General features: G+C 41.0%; 1 protein-coding gene across 1 annotated transcript in view; it reads left to right on the plus strand.

Annotated features, from left to right (window-relative positions):
* tbkbp1 (TBK1 binding protein 1) overlaps nucleotides 1-26892 on the plus strand; it is a 105413-nt gene that overhangs the window by 61805 nt on the left and 16716 nt on the right. The window contains exons 3-7 of the mRNA XM_049563830.1: nucleotides 4956-5081; nucleotides 9030-9134; nucleotides 14661-14808; nucleotides 16519-16721; nucleotides 19837-19898. Coding sequence (XP_049419787.1) covers nucleotides 4956-5081; nucleotides 9030-9134; nucleotides 14661-14808; nucleotides 16519-16721; nucleotides 19837-19898 — 644 coding nt within the window. The remainder of the gene's footprint in view (nucleotides 1-4955; nucleotides 5082-9029; nucleotides 9135-14660; nucleotides 14809-16518; nucleotides 16722-19836; nucleotides 19899-26892) is intronic.

Here is a 26892-nt window from a genome sequence, read left to right on the forward strand (position 1 = left end):
AGGCCTGTTTCAAATAGAGGCCTGTTTCAAATACAGGTTTGTCTCAAATAAAATCCTGTCTCAAATAGAGGTTTGTCTCAAATAGAGGCCTGTCTCAAATAGAGGCCTGTCTCAAATAAAAGCCTATCTCAAATAGAGGTTTGTCTCAAATAGAGGCCTGTCTCAAATAGAGGTTTGTCTCAAATAGAGGCCTGTCTCAAATAGAGGTTTGTCTCAAATAAAAGCCTATCTCAAATAAAGGCCTGTCTCAAATAAATGCCTGTCTCAAATAAACACCTGTCTCAAATAGAGGTTTGTCTCAAATAAAGGCCTGTCTCAATTAGAGGTCTGTCTCAAATAAAGGCCTGTCTCAGATAAAAGCCTGTCTCAAATAGAGGTCTGTCTCAAATAAACACCTGTCTCAAACAGAGGCCTGTCTCAAATAGAGGTTTGTCTCAAATAAAGGTTTGTCTTAAATAAAAGCCTGTCTCAAATAGAGGCCTGTCTCAAATAGAGGCCTGTCTCAAATAAAGGCCTGTCTCAAATAGAGGTTTGTCTTAAATAAAAGCCTGTCTCAAATAGAGGCCTGTCTCAAATAGAGGCCTGTCTCAAATAAAGGCCTGTCTCAAATAAAGGTTTGTCTTAAATAAAAGCCTGTCTCAAATAGAGGCCTGTCTCAAATAGAGGCCTGTCTCAAATAAAGGCCTGTCTCAAATAGAGGTTTGTCTTAAATAAAAGCCTGTCTCAAATAGAGGACTGTCTCAAATAGAGGACTGTCTCAAATAAAAGCCTGTCTCAAATAGAGGCCTACTTGAGCTAACATTAATTAGTCTTTTAGATTGTGCATATAAATATTATTGTTTAAACTTTTGTCAGTATGGAGATGCTACATATCGTTAGCTCGCTTAAATTCATTTTACGGTCACAAAGTCAGAATATGTGTCCATTCCTCGATTACCTGGTGAGTTATAGATATTAACTGTCCACCAATCAAAAGAATCAAAAGCATTTTTTTTAAATGAATCCCAGTCATGAATATTGTTTTCACAGGATAAAGTAATGTTGTGTCAGAGCGCCAGGAGCCGTTATCCTCTGGTGGCGTAAAACAAGTGTCATAACATAACACATAATGAAATTGTTATTTGAAACCTAATTTGTATACAAGTAATATTCATATTGGTTCAGATAAACAGTTTGATAGTATTTTCTGATCTTTGCTGAGCAACAGTTTTGTGTCAACGGAATTAAAAGGCCTGCCTCTAATACAAGCCTGTTGAGTTCAGTGATTTAAGCAAATACTAACTGAAGTTTTATGTAAGTGAGAACTGAATTCTAAATATATTAAAATAAGGTTAGGTATTCTCAGTGGCGTAAATATAGACAGTGCAGGCAGTGTGGTTGCACTGGGGGCCCCTGGGACGAGGGGACCCATAGAGAGAGCAGGCCCTCCAACAGCGCGTTGGCCAGAGAGCAAGCTCTTATAACTCATTCAGAGTGCCACCTCAGAAATACAGAAATGCATCCATGTTCAAAGAAGAACCCATGTTAAATTTTTTTTAAAAAGTCAGGCTAACTGCTGTATATGCCCTTGAAAATGCAAACCCATCTCCGTCATGTTTTCTGAAAGAGTCAGTAGCAATCTATTCTACAATAACATTAAACATTTACTTCACATATACTATAAAACAACAAATAAACTATAAAAAATATATATATAATTGAATAAATACTTCATTATTTTATTTGGTTTTTGTGTCACATTTGCTCTGATGTTTGCTGGGTAATGTTATGTTGATGTTGGACAATGTCAAGTCATAGCTAGTTCAGATGCCAGATCTTGCAGGGGGCCCATCCTAATAACGTGCACTGGGGCCTCCCCAGCTGTCATACGCCACTGTGTCGCACATGTCAAAAATGCGATTGTTGATGTCTGTCACAATCATTTTTTAACATGTGGAAATTCAGTTGTAGATATGTGTAATTGTTACTTATAAAAAAGGAATTACTGATATTTATAATTAAATCAAAGATGTCTGTTAATCTTTTTTAACTAGTCACAATGTTATTTCTACATGTTAAAATATATTTTTAATATGAAAAATTTATTTCACAGATATCTTAAATTAACCTTTTAACTGGCCAAAAAGATATTCTGACATTTTAAAATGTCATTTCCGCCACTGAAAACTAAATCACTACTTGTCAGCCGTACTGATTAAATGTTAAAAGGTGTTGCCATACACTGTTTCACTGTGTGACACGTTCCTTCAATAGCATGAACACACTCGCTGTAGTTTATTTTGACTCAAACATAAACCGTCCTGCAGCTCCAAATACTCACTAGAGCACCAAATATGTATTAATCCATCAATGTAAATAGTCCCTAATAAATGCACTGTTTGTTTGATTGAAACAGCAGCGATCAGCTGTTTGATGGAACTATATATATTTTTGAAATCCTTTTAAAGATTAACTTAGAAACCAATTGTTTTTGAGCTTAGAGCCACAGACAGTGGTAGGGAGGTCAGAGCTCCTGTTTACACCTCGTATTGACATGTGTCTTGAGTGATCCAATCGCAGGTGGACAGCTCTAAGTCCGTCTCACACTTGTGTCTAGAGTGACCATTTATAACTGGATCTCACTTTCTCACTCTATATGCAATTAAACACATAAATAATTTCTGTTTGCAAGGACCAAATAACACGCCCCACAGTCCTGTCCCCTCCCTGCTGCTAGGAGACTATTGCTGCAGTAATGTGAGCTCCATGCCTGAAACAGTTGGTGAGAGTCCAGCTGTACACACACAGTGAGAGGGCTAACTATTGGTTGTACACAGTGAATGTTACCTAACGGTAATTAATGACAGAGTCGAGCAGTTTCCCTGCATGTGTGAGTTTGTTGAGACCGTTTAACAGCTGCTGCTGTGCTAGCTTCTGCTAACTGGGCAGAAATTGAACTGACCGTTCACCACGAGGGGAGCGGCTCCAGAGACGGTCCTCCATATTTAGGACATGTGCATTTGTCCCCCCTCCTAATGAAAAAATTAAAGTAGGGAAGGACTTTTATATTTTGACAAAATTAAAGATATTTTCACCATAAATAGATGCAGAAAAGGCACAAATTGCTGCTTAAATATTCACTTGAATGCAGGAATTTAAGTGTTTGATGCTCAAAATTTTCTGTCAGATCAATCCCCCAACCCCTCTTCTAATACGTGTACCCCCCAGTGTTGAAACAAAACCTACGCCCTTACCTTCAGTGCTGTGTCTAACCTGTGATTATGATATGATGTAGCAGGCAATCCTTCAGTGAGGCCCGGGACACATTAGCATACACACTGCTGAAAGAATGTGGCTTCATGTGGCCCAGTCCACCTCTGAATGTGGTCTGAGCGAATCAGATCTCAAACCATATTAAGGATGCAGAGTGCATTCACATCTGTACTCAGAGCTGTCTACTTGTGATCCAATCACCCAGGAAATATTTTAATACCAGGGGCCAGGTGCATAAAGCTCAGTGTAGATTTTTCGACTAAAGCTGGCAGGTCTTCGCATATACATTCCCTTCCTCAGATTTATAAAACCACGAGGGCACTAGCCTCATTTCCACTCCCACAGTGAGCCATAAAAAGACGTAAAACAAGCTTAAATATCCGTCTGCGTATCAATATCTGTGCCCCCCCCACCGAGAAATACAGGAAAGCAAGTGCAAGGTCACCGATTGTGTCACATCGCTGAGGTTCTCCAACAGTGCCGGAGCAGCTGTCATTACTGTAGCATCAGTAGCTCTAATTCATCACATTTCCTGGAAACCATCATCAAGATACAATCTGAATTATCGTTATTATTAAACATCAGAGGGAGGATCAATGATTCACTCACAGCGCTCATGTTGAAACTGATTTTACATGATACAATCACATAGCAGGGAGATAAATGTAAGAAAAGTCATGAGTAATTTATAATTAACTGCATCTTTGATTGAGCATTTACAAAAAGATGTGCAGCCTGCAAGAATAATCCCACAGTCAGTGACATCAGTAAGCAACCTTTAAACAATGTAACCTGTCTCTCACCCTGTATTTAATCTTGTCCTCATTAAATCACCTGTTGCTGTCTCAGCTAACACCGTGTGTATCCCTGGTCTGAAGAATGCCTGAGGTGTGCACATTCTCACCACACATTGTTATCCATAAATACCAGTTTGTGTGTGAAAAGGCGTACGCATGTTGTTTGTGCGCACACACTCATTATGCATCTGGCCCCTTGTTGGTTTTGTTTTTTCATGCAAGTCGTTGTCAGTAACAAAATAGAAAATCTCACCAGCGTTGGCCTTTTGCCGAATCAGTGTAATTCTGAAAATGCCACCGCGGAGCGATGAGATGTGACACTCTCCTGCTAAGTGAGAAAATCTGACACACAGCATCTGAGAGATCGTGATTGGCTTAAAAAAAACACCAAAATGAACATTGCAGCACCCACTCTCAGGGCAATGGTTGTAATTTTGAAAAAAAAAGACTGTATTATTCTGCAGAGTTTGTCAAACTAACTGACGGATGCACGGACGAACAGCAGCTGAGTCACACACCCACCCCAGATTTCACTGTGTGGGACTGAATTAAAAATCAACTTGCTGTGTAAATTCAGAGTAGCTTAGGAGAGCTGGAGAAATGAAATCTAGTTCACGAGGAGGAAAGAAAAAACATGACATTAGTTAAAACACCCTGATCCCCTGAGTGATATCTGGGCCAAACAGAAGTTGCAGTTGATACAAGATGAATCTTTAATGATCACAGCGTGAAATCATCAAAAATTGCAGAAAGCAGCAGGAAAAAGAAGTATAAGCACACAAACAAACAAAAACTATGAATAAGCAAAGGGTGCCTTCGCTGATCTCGTTCTGTACACTCAGTCTTATTATTAAAAGTCTGATTCTATGTTGCTATAATGCTGTTTGCTTGTTTTTTTATCTGCAGTTCCCGATGATCAACGAGTTCGGGGAGGACACCAACTCCTACTGCTCCTTTGAGAGCAAGGAGACGGCGCTACTGCAATCAGAAAATGGCAACCTGCAGCAGAGAGTCAACGTCCTGACCCACGAGGTGAGAGGAGAGATGAGGACACGAGGGAGACAGACAGACGGAGGGAGGGAGGGAGGGAGGAGATACACAAGGAGAAATATGAGGAAAATCCGTTTTACTATATATTCATTTGAATTAAGTGGGCAGAATAAAAACCTTATCACACCGAAGGTTTCTCTCGGCACTTGAGTTCTGCAGAAATCCCTCCCTGCATGTAAATTAATTGAATTAAAAGAAAAATCGAGGCCAGCCCTGGTGGACGCACGCTGAAATCTGTCCAGAACTAATTAAGCACTAAAGCTGCTGTCCAAGCAAAAAATGACTGAGATCAGGGTGTTTTTAAGAAAGCGTCCAAGGAGCACTGTGACATGGGATTTTCACGCTGGCGTTCTATTTTTGAGACGCGCTATAATTGGGAACAAACCTGGCCAAGATTTCTGCTGAATGCGTACGCCTTAAAGAGCTGATAAAACATCTTGAAAATAACTGGTGTTATTTAATACATACACAGCGTGAGTTAAAATATAAAAGGAGATGCGTGCACACTACACACAGACAGAATATCACAAGAACTAAGAATCAGTTTTACTACTTTTCTTCTTCTCCCTTCCAAAAATGGGCTGGAGTGAGCGAGGAGAGTGGCAGCACCCAAAATGTGCTTGGATTACTCATTCCCCTTTGCTTGCAACTCTACTGGTTTTCTATGACTGTGTGAACGAGAGCGTAGGGAAACAGAAATGAGAAACGACTGACACAGGAAGGCAGTGGTAAAACTGGTAGTGGTTAAAAAAAAAAAAAAACAGAGCTCGAGAGCAAGAAAAGAGGAAGGAAATGGTTTATGGGAGCAGCAGAAGCGATTAGTGCGGGACACACAAGGTCACATGGCTCTGACACCGGGCGTTCAGAGTGATGAAATGTGCCACGGCTCGCTGAGCATGCTCTGTTGGGACGGGACCCCCCCCACCACCACCACCACCACACACACACACACACAATCCTCTCTCTTTCGGTGAAGTGGTGACTTGCAGTTATCAAGGAGAGGTAAAGAAAGGTGACATATTTCCTGTCACAGGAGGCATTGGAGGAATTTTAAAGATCACAAGGCAGAAAAATGTCACTGGTGTTTATGTGATAAAATACAGATAACACAGCAACTGAACAGCTTCTCCTTGTTTCCTGCAGACACAATATCAACTGACATAAGGATCTCAAAGTGGGTTCTGCTTCATCATTAGATTTTGAGGCCTTGTTTTGCAAAGTGTCTGTTTTAAAATCTATTTTTAAAGACTATGCAGGATTGTCCTGAAAAACAATGTATAGACTCAAAAAGTAATCCCTCCTCATCATCACTTATGACCCCACTAGAAGTGTGTGGCAGTGTGTTTATCTGCCTGTATGTTCTTCTTATATTGCTTTGGTTGGGACGTTTCTTGTCTGCACCTTTGGGCAGTTGGTGTGTAGCCTGTGCAGCCAATAACAGCACCAAGGTGAGGTCAGGACTTTAAAATAAGTAGTAGCTGCGTGCAGTCTGGTTTAGAAGAGAGCAGAGATAAGTTTCAATTTCAGTTCAGTTTTTAATACTAAAGTTTTAGTGAAAATACACGTGTTTGGGAAGTGCTGAGCATGCAACCCAGTCTCACTCCAAAGTTATCGAAAACCAGCACTTGGTCAGTGACTACAGCGTCAGACACAGATGAAAAAAGACGTCCTTTCACGTCAGCATGGTACGTGGCCAGTCACTGTTATTTTTTTATCTGCACCCGGTGGCACCACTGGCTGTGCACGTAAGTTGTCGATGGTGACAACGTGTGTGTCGGCTTCGTCAAAAAGTGCAGCACAATGCTGGTATATGACAGCAAAAAGATGGGGACCTCGACACTTAAGAGGCACATGACGAAGGCTTGCCATGGAAAGAAAGACGAGAGTCAGCCTTCAATGTCCATGTTCGTATCCTTAAAAAAGTGTCGGGTTTAAACCAGGCTCAGGCTCATAATTACAGTTAAAGGGACGGGCCGAACATGCACAGGCTCAGGTGGGGTCAAACTGGATTTTTTGGGCCCGATCTAAGCTCTAGTTTGCATCCTGTGAGATTCTAAAACCAAGCCCTGTTCTTTTTTTCTAAACCTACCCACGTGCATTAGTTGTTCAAGGAAAAAAAGTCAATTGGCAGTGCTGTACCAACGTAGTGCTTTTATTTTGAAAGAGACTGTATGCAAATTGTACATTTTGACACATTTCCTATCAAAACAGAAGCGTATTTTGAAAACAGACAATGCATGTAACAGGCAGAAGTTGACACGGCATCCCCGAACATCAACAACCAATGACCCAGGGTGCCTTGAACATGATATGTTGACATGGAAAGTCCATGACCAAACATCGATACGTGATGAGTGAGAATGGATAAATGAGATTTGGATTATACTGAACAAATTATGCGAGAGTTTGTAGATGTTTTGATATAGTTTTGCTGTTGTTCAGTGTGGACCCCATTTACTTCAATTCAGGAGGAATGTTTGCCTTTTTTGGATTCCCAGTTCACTGTGGACGCATGTGAGAAATATCAAAGTTGTCTTCACAAATTCAGTGTAACACAGGGTGAGTAACTGATGTACAAATAGTCATTTTGCAGGTGAAGTCTCCCTTTAATTGCCCTATAGCAGATTAATCCAACCATGATGATAACACAGAGTACGGACACATCCAATATTAGTGTATGGATACATTCAATTGTTGATCTTTTGAGTTAAAATTTGTATGTTCTGAATACTTTAAAGACTACAGACAGTGGTGTAATAACTGATAGAGATGGTGGTGATATAATGATGACAATAACACTGGTTGTTAAACAGCAGAATTAAGATAACTTCTTTTAACCTGAGGGAAACTGCTGTGTAGCACATGCAACACAAAGTAGGAACGAGTGCAAAAATAAACATCTAAAATAACAATAAAACTCTCATGCTTAAAATCGTGCAGCTTTAGCCGCCCTCCCCGTCTTCCCCCTCTGATGTATGACAACAGAAGCAACATTTAAACCAGCACCTTGAATTCATTGCCTTCCAGAGGAAGCGGAAAGCCCGTGTTCCACACTGCAATCACATCAACTGCTTTATACCAACTAATTAAGCTAAAAATACTCGCCAAAAAATAGCACAAAACCAGACATCTTTGAACCTAAGGAGTCATTTAAAACAACAAACCCATCCTGCACACAGGCTCCAGGCTGCAATGGAAATGTAAAAAGGTGATAATGAGAACGTCTTTGGGTATTTTTTCAAATCTCGTCTGTGTGTATCTCCTCACAGAAGCTCCCCTCAGTCACGACGCTGTTGACAAGCCGTCCTCACCTCACCGCCAAGCATATGTTACCATAGACACACTGAATAGGCGTCACCGCTCCGGCACACAGCAGTGATACACCTCTTTGTCCTCGCTGGCTCTCTGTTTATCTCACTGCCTTGCTTCTGCCGCTCCCACTCGCAGTACTCCGTGGCATCTAGAGTGACCATATTCTTCAGAGGAAAAAAAAAAAAAATCTCGCTTCCTCGCCTGTTTTGAGAATCTCTCCATTTCACTCAGTTTGGTGGATGTCACTGCCCGCAGATCTGTCAAAAAGTGTGTGATTACAGCTCTTATTATGCCACAGTGTGCGGAGGACACATCAGCAAGACATCAAAAAATTCATCATTTTAAATAGTGTTGAAGATGGGTGTTGAAATCATGATTTCTCCGTGTGTCAGGATTTCTGTGTCCTAAATTTGCTTGGTTACACAACAATTTCTTAAGAGACACGTTTGCCGACTCACAATGGAAGTGTTTGGTGTCGTCCCACCCCCCCCCCCCCCCCCCCTCTCTTTGGGAGGAAGTTGGAAACTGACAGAGAAGGGGGGGGAAAGTAAATGTATGTCAACCCTTTTCTTTTTGTTCTTCGGTCTCAGCTTCTCTGTCTCTGTACCTCGCTTTCAGCTCCAGAAGAGGAAGGAGAGAGAGGAGCAGCTGGAGGATGTGATCCAGGCCTACGAGAAGATTCACATGGAGAAGAGCAACCTCCAGAGGGATCTCGACAAGATGGTCAGAGACATTACTCAGTTCACTGCACTGTGCATTCCTTATTTTACAGCAGCTTCACGCAGGAGCCATATGGCTCATTAATAAATTCTTACAGTTTCACATTCTGCTGAATAGAAAATGTAAAACTCGGCATGGCTGACATCATGAAGTGACAATGAACAGAAGAGACAAGTACACTTAAGTCACCAAATACAGTATGAGGCCAAAAGTATGTGGACACCCATAGGTGGATTAACAGGCACAGGCTCAGGGGCTCAAAGTGTCAGATGGCCCCCTGGAAATATTGCTCAAATTAACACGTACCGACCAAGAGGAGACTTAAAATGACCACAGATGCAAAATAAACAACAAAGAGACAGAGAGGAACGACAGTGAGACACAAAATAACTGAAAAAATATGCAAAACAACCACAAACAGATATGAAATGACTAGAAAGAGAGACAAGAACAACCACAAGGAGACACAATATGACTACAAAGTGACACCAAATTACCTAGAATTTTAGGTAAGAGACCCAAATGACTCAAAAAAAGAAAAAACAACCACAGGGAAACATAAAACAACTACAAAGACACAAAATGTCCAAAGACCACACAAAATTACTTCAAATAGACACAAAATGACCTCAAGGAGACACAAAATGACTAGAAAGATGTAAAAATTACCAAAAATGACACAGAATTGCCTCACAGACACCCAAATATGCACAAAGAGACACAAAGCAACCACAAACAGGCATAATATGACTACAAAGCAACACAAATTTACTTGAAAGAGACCCAAATGAGTATGAAGAGAAAAAAAACAACCTTAGGGAAACACATAACAACCACAAGGAGACACAAAATGACTACAAACAGACAAAACAACCAAAAGGAGAAAAAAATAACTACAAAACGACATAAAATTATCCCAAAGAGACACAAAATTACCTCTTGAGACACAAAATGAACCTGAAGGAGACACAAACGACTACAAAGAGAAACAAACACAACCACAGGGAAACACAAAACTACCACAAGGAGACACCAAAATGACAACAAGGGGACACAAAATGATGACAAGGAGACAGAAAATGACCAAAAGACAACACAAAATTGCCTAAAAGAGACACAAAAATACCCCACACAGACCCAAACGACTACAGAGAGACACAAACAACCAGAAACAGACACAAAATGACCAAAAAATACCTCAAAGACACGCAAACAACTACAAAAAACAACCACAAGGAGACACAAAATGACTTTAAAAAGACGCAAAACCAGAAAAAGATGTGTTAGGACAACAGACCCAAAACCACCAAAAAGTCTTTGTGTCTTGCTCCTGTGTTGAAGAGATGGTGAGGCCCTTTCCATATCTGTGCCCAGGGGCCCACTGGCTCATGATCCGCCTATGTGGACACCTCCGTCCATACAGTACGTTTGTGGTAACTTTTGGTCTGCAGCTGTTTTTAAGGTCAAAACATCCAGCACCTTTGGGATGAACCTGAATGCAGATTTCTAACAGAAAACCTGCATCACAAACTGAAGATGTGGCGTTTCTAAGAGCAGGGAGAGTCTAATTAACGTCCTGTGTACACGTATACAGATATTTTTTAAAAGTGAATATTTTCCCCTCCACGAAAAATAAAATTCTGTCAGCACGACCTTCATTTTACAAAATATCTCCGCCCACGCAAGACCAACTCCAAACCCCACAAAGGAGCTCATGGTATGGACATGCCAAAGTTTGTCTTCCACGCCTCATCTATACCAACCCCACTCTGGAAAATGTCTCACCATCTGCTGGTTTGACCGGGCCGGATGATTCAAGACCGCCGTTTCTCGGGGACCTTTAACTGCTACTGAGGAGGCGGACCACATAACACGAGGCACAGCAGATGCCTCCGTCCGTCCATGAAGTGATGCAGCAACACTAAGGTTAAGTGCAAAGTAGTCATTAGACTAAGCAGCACTAACACAACGTAAACAACCAGTCGCCTGGCGTTGCTGTTACTGTTTCTGGCTCATGGTCATTACACAAAGCGACAATGAGAAGATGACATCATCACTTTTCAAACACTCCACTTTACATGTCCTCATGGATACAAAGTGACCAGAGTTTTGAACAATCTGTAGTATACAAGGCATTTTAAAGAACCTCAGTTTTAGTGACCTACATGTAGATAGGGCCTGAAGATGCAGTCCAGTTGCACCATGGGAAATGCAGTATCCATTGTTTTAGAAGCTTCATCCATAGTAAAAGTTGGGATGTTTCTGCAGCTGCTGCTTCGATTTCGGCCATTCTTTTAAAAATCTGTCTGTTGCATGTCTCGCATCTTTATCCTCCTGAGACCTGGACTTTTGTTTGGTATGCATTTTTTATTCTCCTGGCGATTTGGGATCAGTAGCACCCGATAAGCATAAAAAACTAAGCATTGTCAACAATAACTAAGACCCAACGTCCTCAAACAAGATGATAATAAAGTCCCAATGTCTTAGCTAGTTACAGTTGGTCAAATTTGTTGCCATATCAAACTACAAACATTGTTAATCATAAATTAACAAGTTTCAACCATAAAATGTGTTGGACCATGTCAACTTTTGTGTTGGGATCGGCTGCAGACTGACTTGGCAGAGATGGCAGCCATCTTGTTCTGACCTGGATTAGTGCATTGTGCAAGTTATCCTTCTGCATGTTCACCAGTGGAAACCTTGTTAGGACTATTACTTCCTTTAGACAGTCAAGTTTGATCGTCTTCTCGCAATTCACCAGAGCCATTAGATGGGACAAAAAAGTGTCCACAAAAACAAGTCTTAGTTAAACAGAATGAAGAATTAGGTCAAGTAAAGCCAAACTGTGATATCTTCATGGCAGTGCAATAGGAAATGGCTGGACTAACCCTTTAAAGTATGGCCCGTCTACCTAGTCATAGCGTTTTCATACCAAGTACAATCTTTTTCTGACTATACAACTATATTTCTGTTGCAGACTTTGACAAGAACACCAGCCCTCTCCATGTTACCTCCCTTTAAATATTTCTATTTCAGTCTGAGCATCACGACCCAATGTAAATGGTAATTAAAGGAAACAGTAATGTAAAGGACTGTCCTCTCTCCTGACATTACTTTTACATTTGTCACTCTGATCGTATACGACCAAGAGAAACAGACACTTCATTGGATCTCTGTGACTGAGCACTTTAGAGTACACTGCTCATTTCAAAGTAATCGCCCTCTGAGCAAACTTTTTTCATTACTTCCTATACTGAGTCACCAGTCCTTCAGAGAGAAGAGTCCTTTTAGAGTCAATCAGTGGAATTTCTCCTCCTGATTGAGTTTTTTCACTGTAACATTACATATATCTCTTAATTTACCAAATTATTGTTGTATTTATTCCAAGATACTGCAAGTTCATTTAATTTCAAACATACTAAGCTTAGTTTTTAGCTTCATCCTCTCATTGTCTTTTGTTAATACATGTGCAACTGTGAGAATTTTCTTTTTTGGAACACATTTCTGTAACTGGTAACAAATCAAAGTCGATCCAGACCAGGTAGACGCATCCAAGTGAACAGATTGGCTGGCTGTTCTTTCCCAGATCCCCTCTGTGATAATAAACCCTCTCATATGAGAGTGAAGTCCATTGAGCAGCTCATGCCGAGCAGCCTCAGCAGTTTTATGTGGGCAGAGCGATTACGAGATGAGGCGCGCCCAAGATGTTGGATGTGCCACCTGCCGAGGAGTGACACAGTGTCAATGTCACCTGAAATCTGTGACGGCGACGGTTAATGCGGCTCCAACTACCTACTGAGCTTCATTGACCTTTAACCTTCCAACAGTGCACCCACTCACTAATCTACATACCGGATATATGATGGTGTTTGTGTGGACTTTGCACAATGACAAGGAAAGACACAAAAGTGAAATGAATTTTTTTTTTCTAGGAAGGTTAAAAACATGTAAACCATTTTGTGTGTGTGTGTGTGTGTGTGTGTGTGTGTGTGTGTGTGTGTTGTGTTTGTACAAATGCTCCATCACAAACATTCCCATGAGACACCAGGATAGTTTAATATCTCTCTGACAATCTGTTCTGTAGCATGTTTAATGCCTCTGATGTTTTTTAGATGAAGGCAGCGATGGGCTGAGTTTTTCCCGCTTTTTTTACGGGTACATAGATCAAACTAATTCAGACATACTAATGAAATTAAATACCAATCCCTGGTTGCAAATATCAGTACTATAATATCAGTGCCAGGATATGAATGTAGGTTAGAGATACTCATATTAAGCTTCGAACATGTTCACAAACCGGCTTTTAGCCAGTTACAAAGAACAAAAGTGGCCTAGTTGTGTGTAGCAGGCCACAAGAACGTATTGTATATATTTGTTATTTTTATTGAGCACATTTTTAACCAGGTAAGTCCCGTTGAGATCAACAATCTTTTTTTCAAGGATGACCTGACCAAGACAGCAGCATAAAAAAGCTACAGACAAACAACAATTACCACATACCAACCGATTCATCACCCTTGCATTTATGACAGTTTTAAAATCAGTCAGAGACCAAATCTCTTTTTGGATTTTTTTTTGAAGGTTATTCCAACTGAGAGGAGCAAAGCACATAAAAGATTTCTTTCCCAGCTCTGTCCGTGCGTTAGAAACAGACAACAAGAGTAGACCTTGAGATCTCAAACAGTCAAATCTCTGTTCAATCAAAGTGCAAATGTATGATGGGAGTTTACCCAATGAAGCTTTATAAATGAACAAATACCAATGACCAAGCCTACGAAAGGTCACAGATAGCCAAGCAGCCCTGGAGTAAAGCGTACAGTGAAGAGTGTGGGCTTTTCAATAGCAGATGCATTCAAGCAAACAGATCACCATAATCTAGAACTAGTAAAAATGTGGCAGTAGAGTCTTGACTTGTTTCTGAAATAAAACCCTGACTTAGGCCTCAGCTTTTTAAGAAGATTACCAACCTGACGTTTAAAAGAAAGTGAGTCATCAAACCAAATACCAAGTTACTTATAACAAGGGACAACTTCTAACTTCTTTACTTAACATAATAGTGTTCACAAAGTATTAACATGCTTTTTCCTTGCATTTGAGAAATGCATTACTTTAGTTTTAGAAGCATTTAAAACCAGCTTTCATTGTAAACGCTGAATCTGGATAATATTAAAGACAGCCTATAATTTGGCCACAGTCTCAGTAATGAGGGAACTGGCACAATAAATCACTGTATCATCAGCATAATAATGAAGGTTGGCACCATCCACATTTTGGCCTAAATTATTTATATAGGAAATAACAGCTGACCTAGGACGGAACCCTGAGGCACACCATTACAAGTGTTTAGCCAGTTAGAGATGACCTCTTCAAATTAGATTGGACACACTGAGATCTTTCTAAGAGGTAATTTACAAACCATTCCATTGCCTGGTCAGATATACCAAATGTATAACCGCTGTAAATATTTTAATCCTGTATACTTGTAATGGAACTGATGAATTAAAACAAAATAAATGTGTATGATTTCAGACCAGCCTGGTGGAGAAGCATGTGGAGCGTATCCTAGGCCTGGAGTCAGCTCTGAGGCAGAGGGACAACTCCCTGCAGAAACTCAACATGCAGCTGCACAGCAAAGACATGCAGTACCTGCAGCTGCATGCCGGCCCCGATGCGCATAGTAAGTGACTGACAGCTCTTAGTAAGGATGTTGATCTAATGCGCCGGTATACTGGTTTTACTCAATTTCTATTACCATCATTATCATGTTTATCGCCAATGTTATTGTTACAGTAAATGTTAAAAGTCTTTACTTATATGACCAGATGTAAATTATTTGTGACTGAATAATAATTTGACTTGCAAATAAAGGTCAAGCCAAGCCTATCGATCTCAATGCCCTGTCAATCTCACTCAGACAAGATGAGGAACTGATTTGACTTTATTGATTTAACTTGTCCTCAGGAGGGAGCCTGCAAAATGTTCCAAAACACAGTCCACAAGATCAAAACCTGCCAAAAACAATTTGAAAGTTTAAGTTTATTTGCACATTTAGATAATAGAAGAACAGCTATAAAGTAAGATAAAAACAGTTTTTACCCAACCATTTAAATTACAAATTCAACTGAGCAGAAAACAGCCAAATCTAAGAGAAAGAGTCCATGCATTTACAATCCTGTCATCAGAAAAAATGTCGCAGTTGTACATGTATTTATGAATTTATACAAAATGTAAAACACAGATTTCAACTCTAATTTTCAACTTCAATACCCATTTTGTACAATAAGTAAATACATTTCTCTATCAATCAGCCTAGACACAGTTAACTCAGCTAAACATTGCTGATCTTTTCCCTGTATCTTCAATCAAACCCAACAAGCTGGCTGAAAAGCATTCGAACAGAGGTCGGGTTAATCCTCGGCCTGTTGGAGAGAACCAGATTGGACATTTTGTTCCAAATCCCCAGCCACAGTTGCAGAAAGAGAGAGACCTCCAAATCAATGCCGGCTCTTATGATTGAAACTCAAACCATGTGAAGGGCCTGGTGCTGTAAATTTTTAGGATTTCTCCATATTATTCAGCCTGTTGCGTCCATCTGTACCACCACGTAATCTCTGTTGTGATTAGTCTGCATCACCAAATGCTGGGAAAGCTGTGAGATAATTTGACTTGTTACGATGCAAATTAATTCCTGATTCAGAAATGTGTAAAAGTTTGAAAGATGCTTCGAACAAGGCAGGTCACTCACACAGCTTTCACTGCATTTGTGATTTTGGATTGTAAAGCCAAACTGCTGTAGAGGAGATAGTGTTAAACTTTAGATGCTAAACTCTGCCCTCTTTAATGACGTGGGTGGCTGATGGAAACCTGGAAGAAATGTGTCACCAGCACCTCAACAGATGCCTCTACTGATGGTATACCTTGATGAAGAGGAGGTGTAATTTTGCATAGGCATCAAACTCTCACATTTAATGGAAAGAGAGTTTTTCTGCTCATTTATTTGCGTGTGAAGAGTCAGAGTTTGCATGTAGTACAGCTGATCGATGTGAGAAAATATCTGCGTACAGTATGTGTGCACCTGCACATACGAGTGCCTGGGTGAGGAGGCAGGAGGAGCTGGGATATAAAAGATGATGCGCTGTTACAGTGTCTTCTGGCTCAAGGACTGAGTCTGTGTGAGCGGAGCTGAATCACTAATATGCCCACGCAGATCACATCAGGTACAAACTGAAAGATGTTGCCCTTGGAAGAAGTCAGCTCTTCTGCTCTTTCACACTCATCTATTGTACAACAACCGTGGACACGAGAACGCTCCATTAGTCAGCGTGAGGGCGATGAAAATTAAATGTTTTGACTCGTGTATTTTCATTTTCTCCCTCTTCCCTCCCAGTGCTGGACTGTCCAGCGCTGACCCTCCAGAGTTCCCGCAGCCTGGACGCCCTGTCCGACCTAAAGCTGCAGCGGCTGGAGGCCGAGCTGGAGGGGGCGCGGCACGAGGCCCAGGGGGCATGTCAGCGGGAAGAGGAGCTGAAGGGGGAGTGTGAGAGACTGAAGGAGGAGATGAGGATGCTGCAGAACAGCCAGAGGGACAGGGTCAGTGTTTGTTTGTTTTAGTCTGCTTTGGGTGCCACAAGGGTGGAGTTTAATGCATCTCGACATTTTAAAAGGGTAGTTCAGATATTTTGAAGTGGGGTTGTATGAGGTAGCTATCTATAGTCGGTACGCTCTCGCCACCAGACTCCATTGGAAAAAACAGTAATTTTAGCTGTCTGAACACATGAACTGCTGGTCTACCACTGCCTCGATCAGTTAGTGAGTTTGTCTTATTCTGTGTCTTTGGTTAATCCGAAATAAGCCTTTTAAACTCCAAAGTCACACAACAACACAACCAAAATAACTGATTAAGGTAGCGGTGGACCAGCAGCTCTTATGTTTAGCAATGTTAAATCACTGTTTTTTTCCAATGGAGTTTGGCTTTGAAGAAAGGAAAATAACGGCTCCAGTTCCTTGTTGGAAATCGCTGTCTGAGGGAAAGGTAAAGCACTGTATTTGACAGCCTGCTTGTCCAAACTGAGGGCATACTGTCAGTAATTCACTAACTATCGAAAAGTACCTCATACAAACCCATTTCAAGAAATCTGAACTATCCATTTAAATATGTAAAGGACAGCGTCAGAGACGCAGATGACCCTGGTACTTTCTTGTGATGCATTCCATAAATTGTATTAAGAAAAATGTAAATGTCAAATCTATCTCCAGGACATTCATTCTGCAAACCCCTTGATTACATTCAAAGCCAACATTTTTGACATTAAATCATTTGACGTAAATCACGAGCTGCAGCATCGCCCAATATGAACATAATTTGCAGGGATTCTGGGCTGCACATACTTACAGTGGTGTTCATCCTATAACAAAACATATCTGTGTTATTCAAACAGCTTTAAAGCCCCTGAGGTGGGGACATATATTTCTGGCTCCAGTGGGACACAAAACCCTGACCTTAGTGTCAGGCTGTAGGCACTGAGCTGTGTAGGGACTAAAGATCCCAACACAGCAATGTCAGAGTCCAGCTCCAACCAGGACATGACAGACAACTGCATCTACAGTGCTGCATTCAATACTGTACCTAAAGGAATAGTACATGATTTTGGGAAGAAATCTTATTCACTCTTTTTGCCCAGTGTTATACGGGCATATTGACATCACACTCATGTCTGTACATTAAATATGAAGCTACAGCCAGCAGCTGGTTAGCTTAGCTCAAAGACTGGAAACAAGGGGAAACTGCTAGCCCGGCTCTGCCCACATGGAACCAGTGGAATCAGCTAAGTTGCCACAAGAAAATGTTTGCATTGTATGTGTCTGCAAACCATGGAAACGTTACATTTGTACATTTCATACGCATCATATCAATGTAGTATCAACGTTGTATATGAGCTGATTTTGTCATCAGGAGGTGGAGGGGATGGTGGATGGCGTGACACTTAGAAGAGAAGGTCCATCTCTGGTGCAGCTTGACATGGCGCAGGTCAGCATGGCACAGCGCCTGTAAACTGATAATGGAAATGCAAATCAGTGCGTCATGACTTGACATGACGCAGCCAAAAGTGACAGTGGAAAAGGCCCATTGGGCGAGATACCTACAGTGACAAAACTGTTGTGTTTTTAGCCAATCATTGCAATGTTTTCAGCGGCATTTTAGGCACCAAATGTGGCGTTTTATTCCTGACCCATCACTGCATTTTTAGCGGGGTTAGTGCTACAAAAAGTGTCTCCTTTTTAGCGAGGCATTGCTGCATTTACAGCTGGATTGTGCCAAGGAAAGCAAGTATTTTAAGCTCAAATATAATCTTTTCCTAACCATGATCAAATTGTATTTAAGCTTAAACCTAACCACACGTTAACCACATGTTAAGTTTTAACATTTCAGCTACATGATAACATGTGACGTATCTGTGGTTTGCAGGAACATACAATGTAGGGCTGCAACGATTAGTCGACTAATCGATGACTAATCGACTATTAAAATAATCAGTGACTATTTTAGTAGTCGACTAATCGGTTTGAGTCATTTTTCATAGAAAAGTACTATAAAAGTACCCCAAAATACTCTTACTGCAGATTCTTGCATTCAAATATTGGCATCTTTACACACTCTCCCATGACGGTGAACTAAAACCCTTTGGCGTGAGTACGAAACAAGACGTTAGATGATGGGTTTGGGAGAGATGGACAAAATTTTTCAACATTTTAACACATTTTTCGATAAAGTGATTAGTCGACTAATCGAAGAAATAATCGACAGATTAGTCGACACTGAAAATAATCGTTAGTTGCAGCCCTAGTACAATGCCAACATTTATTCTGCCATGTGGGTTGAGAAATTCATAGTATTTGATTGCAGACATCCTGGTTGCAAACCAGAATTGATTTTAATCAAATGACTGTCATTAAATGACAACCTTAGCCAGTGAACTTTGGTGTATTATATTGTGTGGCAAAGAATGTCGTAAGCATACTATGAATATGTAGATTGGCTCATGTAGCTTATATAGCTAATTACAAAGTAGTTAACTACTGAAAAAGCTACTGAAATTCGAGGGTAGGTAAATTGCCACCCAACAGCTTTTGTGCAGATGAAACAAGCAAGATATAAAATGATAAATTATGAGCTTCAGAGGAGTTCACCGTTTAACAGAGCCTGGTGAGCTGTTTACCTTTGTGGCTAATTTTCGTGCTAAGCTAAGCTAACTGGCCTCGAGGGGTGGGTCTATATTCAGAGATTGGTGTCGATCTCACTCTCAGCGAAACAGATGAACTCAACATGTTGAACTATTCCTTATGCTCTTCTTACAGCCCATTGATGCCACATCACAGCATCTTATTAGTCACTAAAAAGATAACAGAATCTCAACATTCCTCATACAGTTATCCCTCTCTTTGTTGGAGCCATGTTGCTAAAAAATGTGGGCTTCTTGGATGACGTCACCTACACACATGAAGCTATAAATGATCCACAGTTGCACATGAGCACACATATGAATAACAAGTATCAATGAGTTGGGCCTGTTTTCACCCACGTCCACTTCCTTTCTTACGGCGTTACCTTCAAACATGTTGCCTCGATGGGCTCTTGCTGTCAGATTTTGTCCAATATTCTACCAGCACCTGCATGCTAATCTAATTTCACGCTCTACTTCTGCAGGAAATGACTTCCCCGTGCAAGCAGTGTGATGTGGAGTGGATAAAGAAGGTGGGAGATGAGCAGTAAGTGACCACAGCCGATCTCTGGGCCGAGGGAGAAAGGAGGGAGGGAGGGGGAGAAATAAAGCTAGGAATGACAGAAGGAAAGCAGGAGTGAAGGTAGTTAGGAGAGATATTGGTTTAGGATAATCATCTACGGCAACAACAGAGGAGAAAAAGAGCAAAAGGAGAAATGTTTCACAAAAAGCCACCGCTCATCTGTATCTTTGTTCTCCTGCTGTGATGCGCTCAGGCCGACCTCCAGGGGCCTCATTAGAAACCAGATGAGCTCTCCATCGCTGGCTAACTGGGTTCAAACACAGCATTAATAAAGGAGTATTACTCTTTGTGCACAACACCTGCATTAACCATATACTCCAAGACATTGCATTCTACTCTCACACCAGTGTTTCTGTATCAGTAGGGGGCAGTGTAAGCACAGTGTAGGACACCTTCCTGTCCATTTCCTCATCTCTGTGAGGCATCAAGTCCAGCCTCGTCTATCTGTGCTCTTTCTCTTACCTGAAACCACACAAAAAGAGCAGCAGTGAGTGTTAAAGCTGCTGCGTTTCCACTCATCTCTCTGTCACGCACAGCCAACGAGAGAAACTTGTGCAGAGAGGAAAGAAAGCAGCTCATCTTGATGTCCTCATCAAATTGCCCCAGGCATCGCACGGCTGCTTAGAAGGTGTTACAGGTTAGAATTTAAAAAAAAAAGAAGAAGTAAAAACCACAGCAGTATGGGCAGATGACTCCCACACAATGAAACCCCAGAAGTGTTTCGATGGGGAGCAAACTGAAAGTAAATGGCGCAGCAGCAAAGAGGCTATACTGAGTGTGTGGTGGAAGCCTACTGCTTTTTCCAGACCTTGGTCACCTTTTGGTTTTACTCAACAATATCACTTACTCCCACTGAAAACCTACAGTGCCTATACTCTGTTTCCTGGTGCTTTTTCTTGTAATTGGGCTCATTTAGTGTAAACTGCACAGATTGATATGGGGATCTTGTGGAGCATTTACACACCACCTTTACTAGCACCCTGTAGTGTGGAGGAGAGTCTGCTGGTGGAAACTTGTGTCATTCAAAAATAAGGCTTTTGCCAGTAAGTTTCACTGTGTTTCTGCAGTGTAGTTAAACAGTTGATAACAGCACTTAAATTGATTTCATGAAGCTTTCACCTAAAAGCACAACAAGCTGAATTTGATCCTCCATTAGTCATAAAACAATCTTGTTTTTGTCATGTTTCTCTCATTTTCCGCCCCTTTTGTAAGAGTCGGTGCAGTTTGTGGCCGATTCTAAAACCAGTCACAGTTTTCGTGACTACACTTGTGGATTTTCGTGTGCCTCACTCATAACTAGTAATACGTGAATGAGCTGCCCTCACAGACCACAACCCACACTGCTGGAGACGCTGGCAGCCACCTGGCAGTACACCCCCCTTCTCCCCCCACTCCTCTTAACTTGAGTACACATGGCAACTGACTAATCCCTCTTCAGCTTTCAGAAAATAAGAGCTGTTTCCAATAAATCACAACATGATGACTTTGAGTTGAACTCCCATTTCTTGGTGAAAACAAAGCAATGACACTTTTAGAAAATTTGATTCTGCTTGAAGCTGAGCCTGATTTTTAAAACCCCATAAATACTCTGTTCTAGCTGAAACCCAAAATAAATGTTGACATGCTTTAATGGTCAGAAACACTATTTTCCTCATACTGTCTGTGCTACAACACCTGTATTTACCCTCTGTCTGAAACGTTCCATTTTAACGCAGGCTGCTCAGATGGGTCAGCGTATCTGAGTCTAGCGAATCTCTATGTCTCTGCACCATCATTGCAAGTGGGGAATGATCGTAATGGGGAATGGCGGCACTTTCTAACATGAAAAATCCCAAATAAAAGCTCCCAAACATGACACATGTTCCAGCAGGGATATGATCTGAAATCAGGGAGAAATGAACAACATCAGCAATTAAGATAACATGTTTCCCTGACCTATGTAGCTACACGTAGCAGTGTACTGGCAGCCAGGGAATGTCTGTGTAAGGCAGCACTTTTTCCTGTAAAAAAATTTATAATCAAGGCTTCTAAATACCCCCAGGCATGTTCCAGCTGGAATCTAATCCAAAGTCTGCAAGAAAGTTACAACATAGGCAACCGAGACTACATGTTTCCCTGACATTAGCATAAAGCTGTATGTAGCAGTGTACTGGCAGCTGTGGAGTGACTGTAAAGTAGAGCTGCACTTTCTCATGTCAAATATCACCAGTAAATCTTGACAACTGGACATGTTCCCACAGGAATATGATCCGAAATCAGGGAGAAATGAACATCATCAGCAATTAAGATAACATGTTTCCCTGACCTATGTAGCTACATGTAGCAGTCTACTGGCAGTCAGGGGATGGATGTATGGCAGCAGTTTTTCCCATTAAAATTTAACAATAAAAGCTTCTAAATACTACCTGACCAGCCAGGATTCGATCCGAAATCGGCAAGAGAGTTACAACATAGGTAACCAAAACTACATGTTTCCCTGACATTAGCATATAGCTACATGTAGCAGTGTACTGGCAGCTGGGGAATGACTGTAAAGTAGAGCTGCACTTCCTCTTGTTAAAGATCACCAGTAAATCTTGACAACTGGACATGTTCCCACAGGAATATAATCCAAAATCAGTCAGAAAAGCTTCTAAACACAACAGGAAATGGTCCAACCGGGATATGATCTGAAATCCATGAGAAGTTAACATCGGCAACTCACATTACATGTTTCCCTGATGTTAGCATGAAGCTACATGTAGCAGTGTACTGGGAGCCAGGGAATGACTGAGTATAGCGGCACTTTCTTCCGTCAAAAATCAACAATAAAAGCTTCTAAACACAACAGCAAATGGTCCGAAAGGGATATGATCCGAAATCCATGAGCAGTTAACATCAGCAACTCATATTACATGTTTTCCTGATGTTAGCATGTAGCTACATGTAACAGTGTACTGCTAGCCAGAGAATGACTGAGTATAGTACCACTTTCTTCCGTCAAAAATCAACAATAAAAGCTTCTAAACACAACACGAAATGGTCCAACAGGGATATGATCTGAAATCGGGGAGAAATTTACGGAGTACACCCAAGTGAGAATAGTCACACCGCAGCTACTTGGCTACTATCAGCTATCCCTAGAGTGCATTATTATGGATCCAACTGCGAGTTGTGATTGGCTAGTACTTGTCATATTGATGCATTGAGGTTGGAAGTGGTAAGAATCAGGGCAAAGAGGTCATGGATAGAGCTAGTACTGGCCTTTCTAGATATTCTTTGAGATATAAGTGGTACATTTACAAGAAAAGACACACAGATGTATTGCCAGTAAGTCACATGACATATTGTCAAGAGTGACACGGTCCATGAAGAGAGCAGGATGTGGTAGATGAATGGGTCGCCCAGGACTTTTACCCAAGAGACTGGGTAGTCATGAGCAAGTCAACATTGGCCGATTATTTTTAGACTTACTAGTAGTTGACTTATTATTTTCAGTATTTAAGCTGCTGAATAGCTTAATAGACCTGTGCATGTTAACATCATATTTCTGTTAGGACGACCAGGATCATACACCCAGATGTACATAGTAGTTTTGGCTATGAACACCTGGGTAATGATGGCATCTGCCAGAAATTAACTACACTGGCAACCAAGTTTACATGTTTCCCTGATGTTAGCATGTAGCTACATGTAGCAATGTACGGCTACATGATGTATATGCTTGCAGGAGCGTGCCTGGAGCAGATGACCATATAAAGAAAGCTTGTCTTGAAAGTAGAAAAAGCATTGGAAACAGAGAATTCAGAACCCCGGGGACTGCTTTTACACATTTACCTGATTATTTGAAACTCTGGCCACATTTGATATGAACATCAGTCAATGTAACTTTAAATATATGACAGAAAATAAAGTATAAATCAGTTCCATTCAAAGTTACCAGGTAGCTGAACACACTGAATGATTGGTGCACTTGTGAGGACTGTTTGACACCTCTCCGTGTGAGTGTGAAAAGCCCCCACAGTTTAACACCTGTCCCTTCGTGAGGCCAGAGAGACGCAACGAAGACCAAAAATCTGTTTGTTCATTTCTTTTAAGCACCATGGATATCTCACTTGTTCCCGAAAACAACCACACAGTGCCAGGTTTATGAGAATATTTGTTGTTGCCACGTCACACTGACAGCGGTGTATTCAAGTGTTAGTTCCTCCCCCGAGGCCACGTCTCTAATGAGAGTGACTGAGCTCCAGTGGGTTTGAAAGAGAACACTTATTATCAGTATTAGCCAACAAAGAGGAGCTCAGATCTCGCAGGCAGCCGCAGTGACGACTCCTTCTTTGAAACGTCTGATGAGGAGATCAGAGGTCAGATTCCGGCCCACACTCTCAGCTCTTGACTTGATCCCCCTACACACACACACACACACACACACACACACTCACACATACAGTATACACTCTTATATCCGATCGATTCAGTGGTGCAAGTCTCATCAATGCTGCATCGGCATTATCACACCCCTCCTACACACCGTATATTTTACAGTATGTTCGCACAGTTACACACATGTATGAAAAAGGAAATAAATGCAAAAGAGCAGATGCATGCTGGCAAACGTCTACAGGTATTTTTAGAAAACAAACATGAGACCTGATTTCAAAGACTTTCTTAAATGATGGGAAACCCTGTCAAGCCTGTGCACTCGTGTGCAGGTGTTCACACATCTGCTTTACTACACAGGACCATGAGTGAGAGGTGTTGCAACCCGACCCCGGCCTTTGACACAGATTGTCATTACACAAATAAAAGGGTGAGACAGTAGTGTGTATAACTCTAACCAAAAGTGTGAAAGGAAGAGGTGCATGAGCTTAGAACTGTAGAGAAATTCAGTTCATACCTGCGCTTGTAAAGAGAGAAGTCAAAGCAGAGCTGGAGCTCAGAGTCAACTGAGAGTAGTTAAGAAAGGAAGTGGATGAATTATATTTTATGGGCGCTTTGGTGATATCAGTATTATCCTACATGCTCCACCCACCAGGCCAGTAAGTAATGATTGTTATTTTCCAACAAGTATTGTGTTTGTAGGAGATTTCAGATGCACCTAAATCAGTTCGGCGACTTTTACCACAAAGGAGGATGTTGTTTGTTCTGAGGTGGGGGACGACAGGGGGTTCGATACCCCATTCTGTGTGAGTCATAAGAGTTGGTGGAAAACTAGGTGGGCCACTAACAAAAGCCAGATAACTCGTGGAAGTTATGACTTACTTTCTGTTTGTTTTTTTTTTCTTTAAATAAATCGCTGGCTTCCTTGAGATAGGGCCCTTTGCTTTATTTAAAGTGACTTTTGGGCGCTGAACTCGCAGCGGTGTGTCATGGCTTTATAAAAAAAGTGTGAAGACGCAACACAGTGAAAATGTTTTTCAGTGTAAAGAGGTGCAGAATGAGATTGTAGCTCAGAGGTTAAAATGAACCTGCTTTTATTAGTACAAAAAATATGTTGTTCCTGTCATACATACCCAAGCAGCAGGCTTACACGCACAAGTGGGAAGACTCAATTAAGTTAGTGCGCGGGTGTGCCGGGGAACATACTTTTAATTTGACAGCGTGTTTTATTTGCTGTGTAGGCAGGGTACATATTTTCTTTTTTTTGGTGCTGGTGCTGCAGCGGAGGCTCATATCTGTTCCTATTTATGCAGAAGAAAACCCCAGGATATGCTTTTTTGTAATTGTTTATCTGCCACGATCACTGTGGAGAAATGAGCTATGAGTCAAACTCTCATTAACAGAAAGGTTCAAATTGGTTTTCGGAGGTGTTTTATCAGATCTTAGCCTGGTAACGACCTGGCCCTCAGGTGCTTTTGTCTGTTTGTCTCAGTTTAGCATGAGTGACAGGTGTTACAGTTGACTCAACATTTGACTCTGTGAGGTGTTTTCTTTTTTGTTTTCACTTTTGAATACAGTCAGGCTATTATTTGCATAGCACATACTAGAGGTGTGGACACACATGACGTGGACACGAGACAGACTTGAGTCACAAATTTGATGACTTTAGACTTAAAAAAAAAAAAAGAAAATAAAAAAGACCTGCAACTTCATTTGGACTCTAACATCAGTGACTCGTGACATCACTTGGACTTGAGCCTAACCCAAAGACTGAAAGCAATTTATTTAAAAAGAGTGCACCGAATCGATTCATTGTCCTTTATTACCTGTGATGACAGCATTCTTTCCCAAGCAGACGAAACTCGATTCTAAAGATCCATTTTGTTTGAAAATATCCTACAGAATCCTTACAGCAAAGAACCATGCAGGGCAGATGAAAAATTGTGAGGAAGAGGGGTGCATTTCTTGTGTATTTCTTTCTTTCTTGCTTGCTTGCTTTTTCTCTTTTTTACTGTATTTGTTCATTTGTTACCTCCAGAAAAAAACAGGATGGGCGCCCACTGGCGAATATTTATTATTATTCTTTTTTATTTTATTTTCATTTTTTTCCCAGCACCCACCAGATAAAAAAAAAAAAAAAAAAAGAATACAATATGCAAAACATGCAGGTTGAAAATTACAGATGGAGATGCAACAACTACCAAAAAACATATTTTAACAAATAAGTCCAAATTTTAAAAGCATTCATGATTTTTTAAATTTAATACATTATTACTCTGGGTCTTCCTTCATTTCTATGCAAACGTAGGCAATACAGCATTCTCGGAACCCATCGGCTGTATTTGGCCTCTGACTTCTGGCAGATGGCGATACAACCTCTGGGGGCAGACCGCCGATTTTTTGGCATTCCAGTTTGATTTGGGCGGAAGAGGTGAATTTCCGTTTCCAACCTCCGTTTATATATAAGTAAATATGCTGAACCATTGCAATGGATTCAGAGTTTGCAGTGACGCCATTCACGATACCAAAATCTTTGTTTCGGTACCAATGCCAATATGAATTTCGATACTTTTCCATACTCTTCGGTACTTTTCCTAAG

This window comes from Epinephelus fuscoguttatus, linkage group LG20 (genome assembly GCF_011397635.1).
Source record: "Epinephelus fuscoguttatus linkage group LG20, E.fuscoguttatus.final_Chr_v1".
NCBI lineage: Eukaryota > Metazoa > Chordata > Actinopteri > Perciformes > Serranidae > Epinephelus > Epinephelus fuscoguttatus.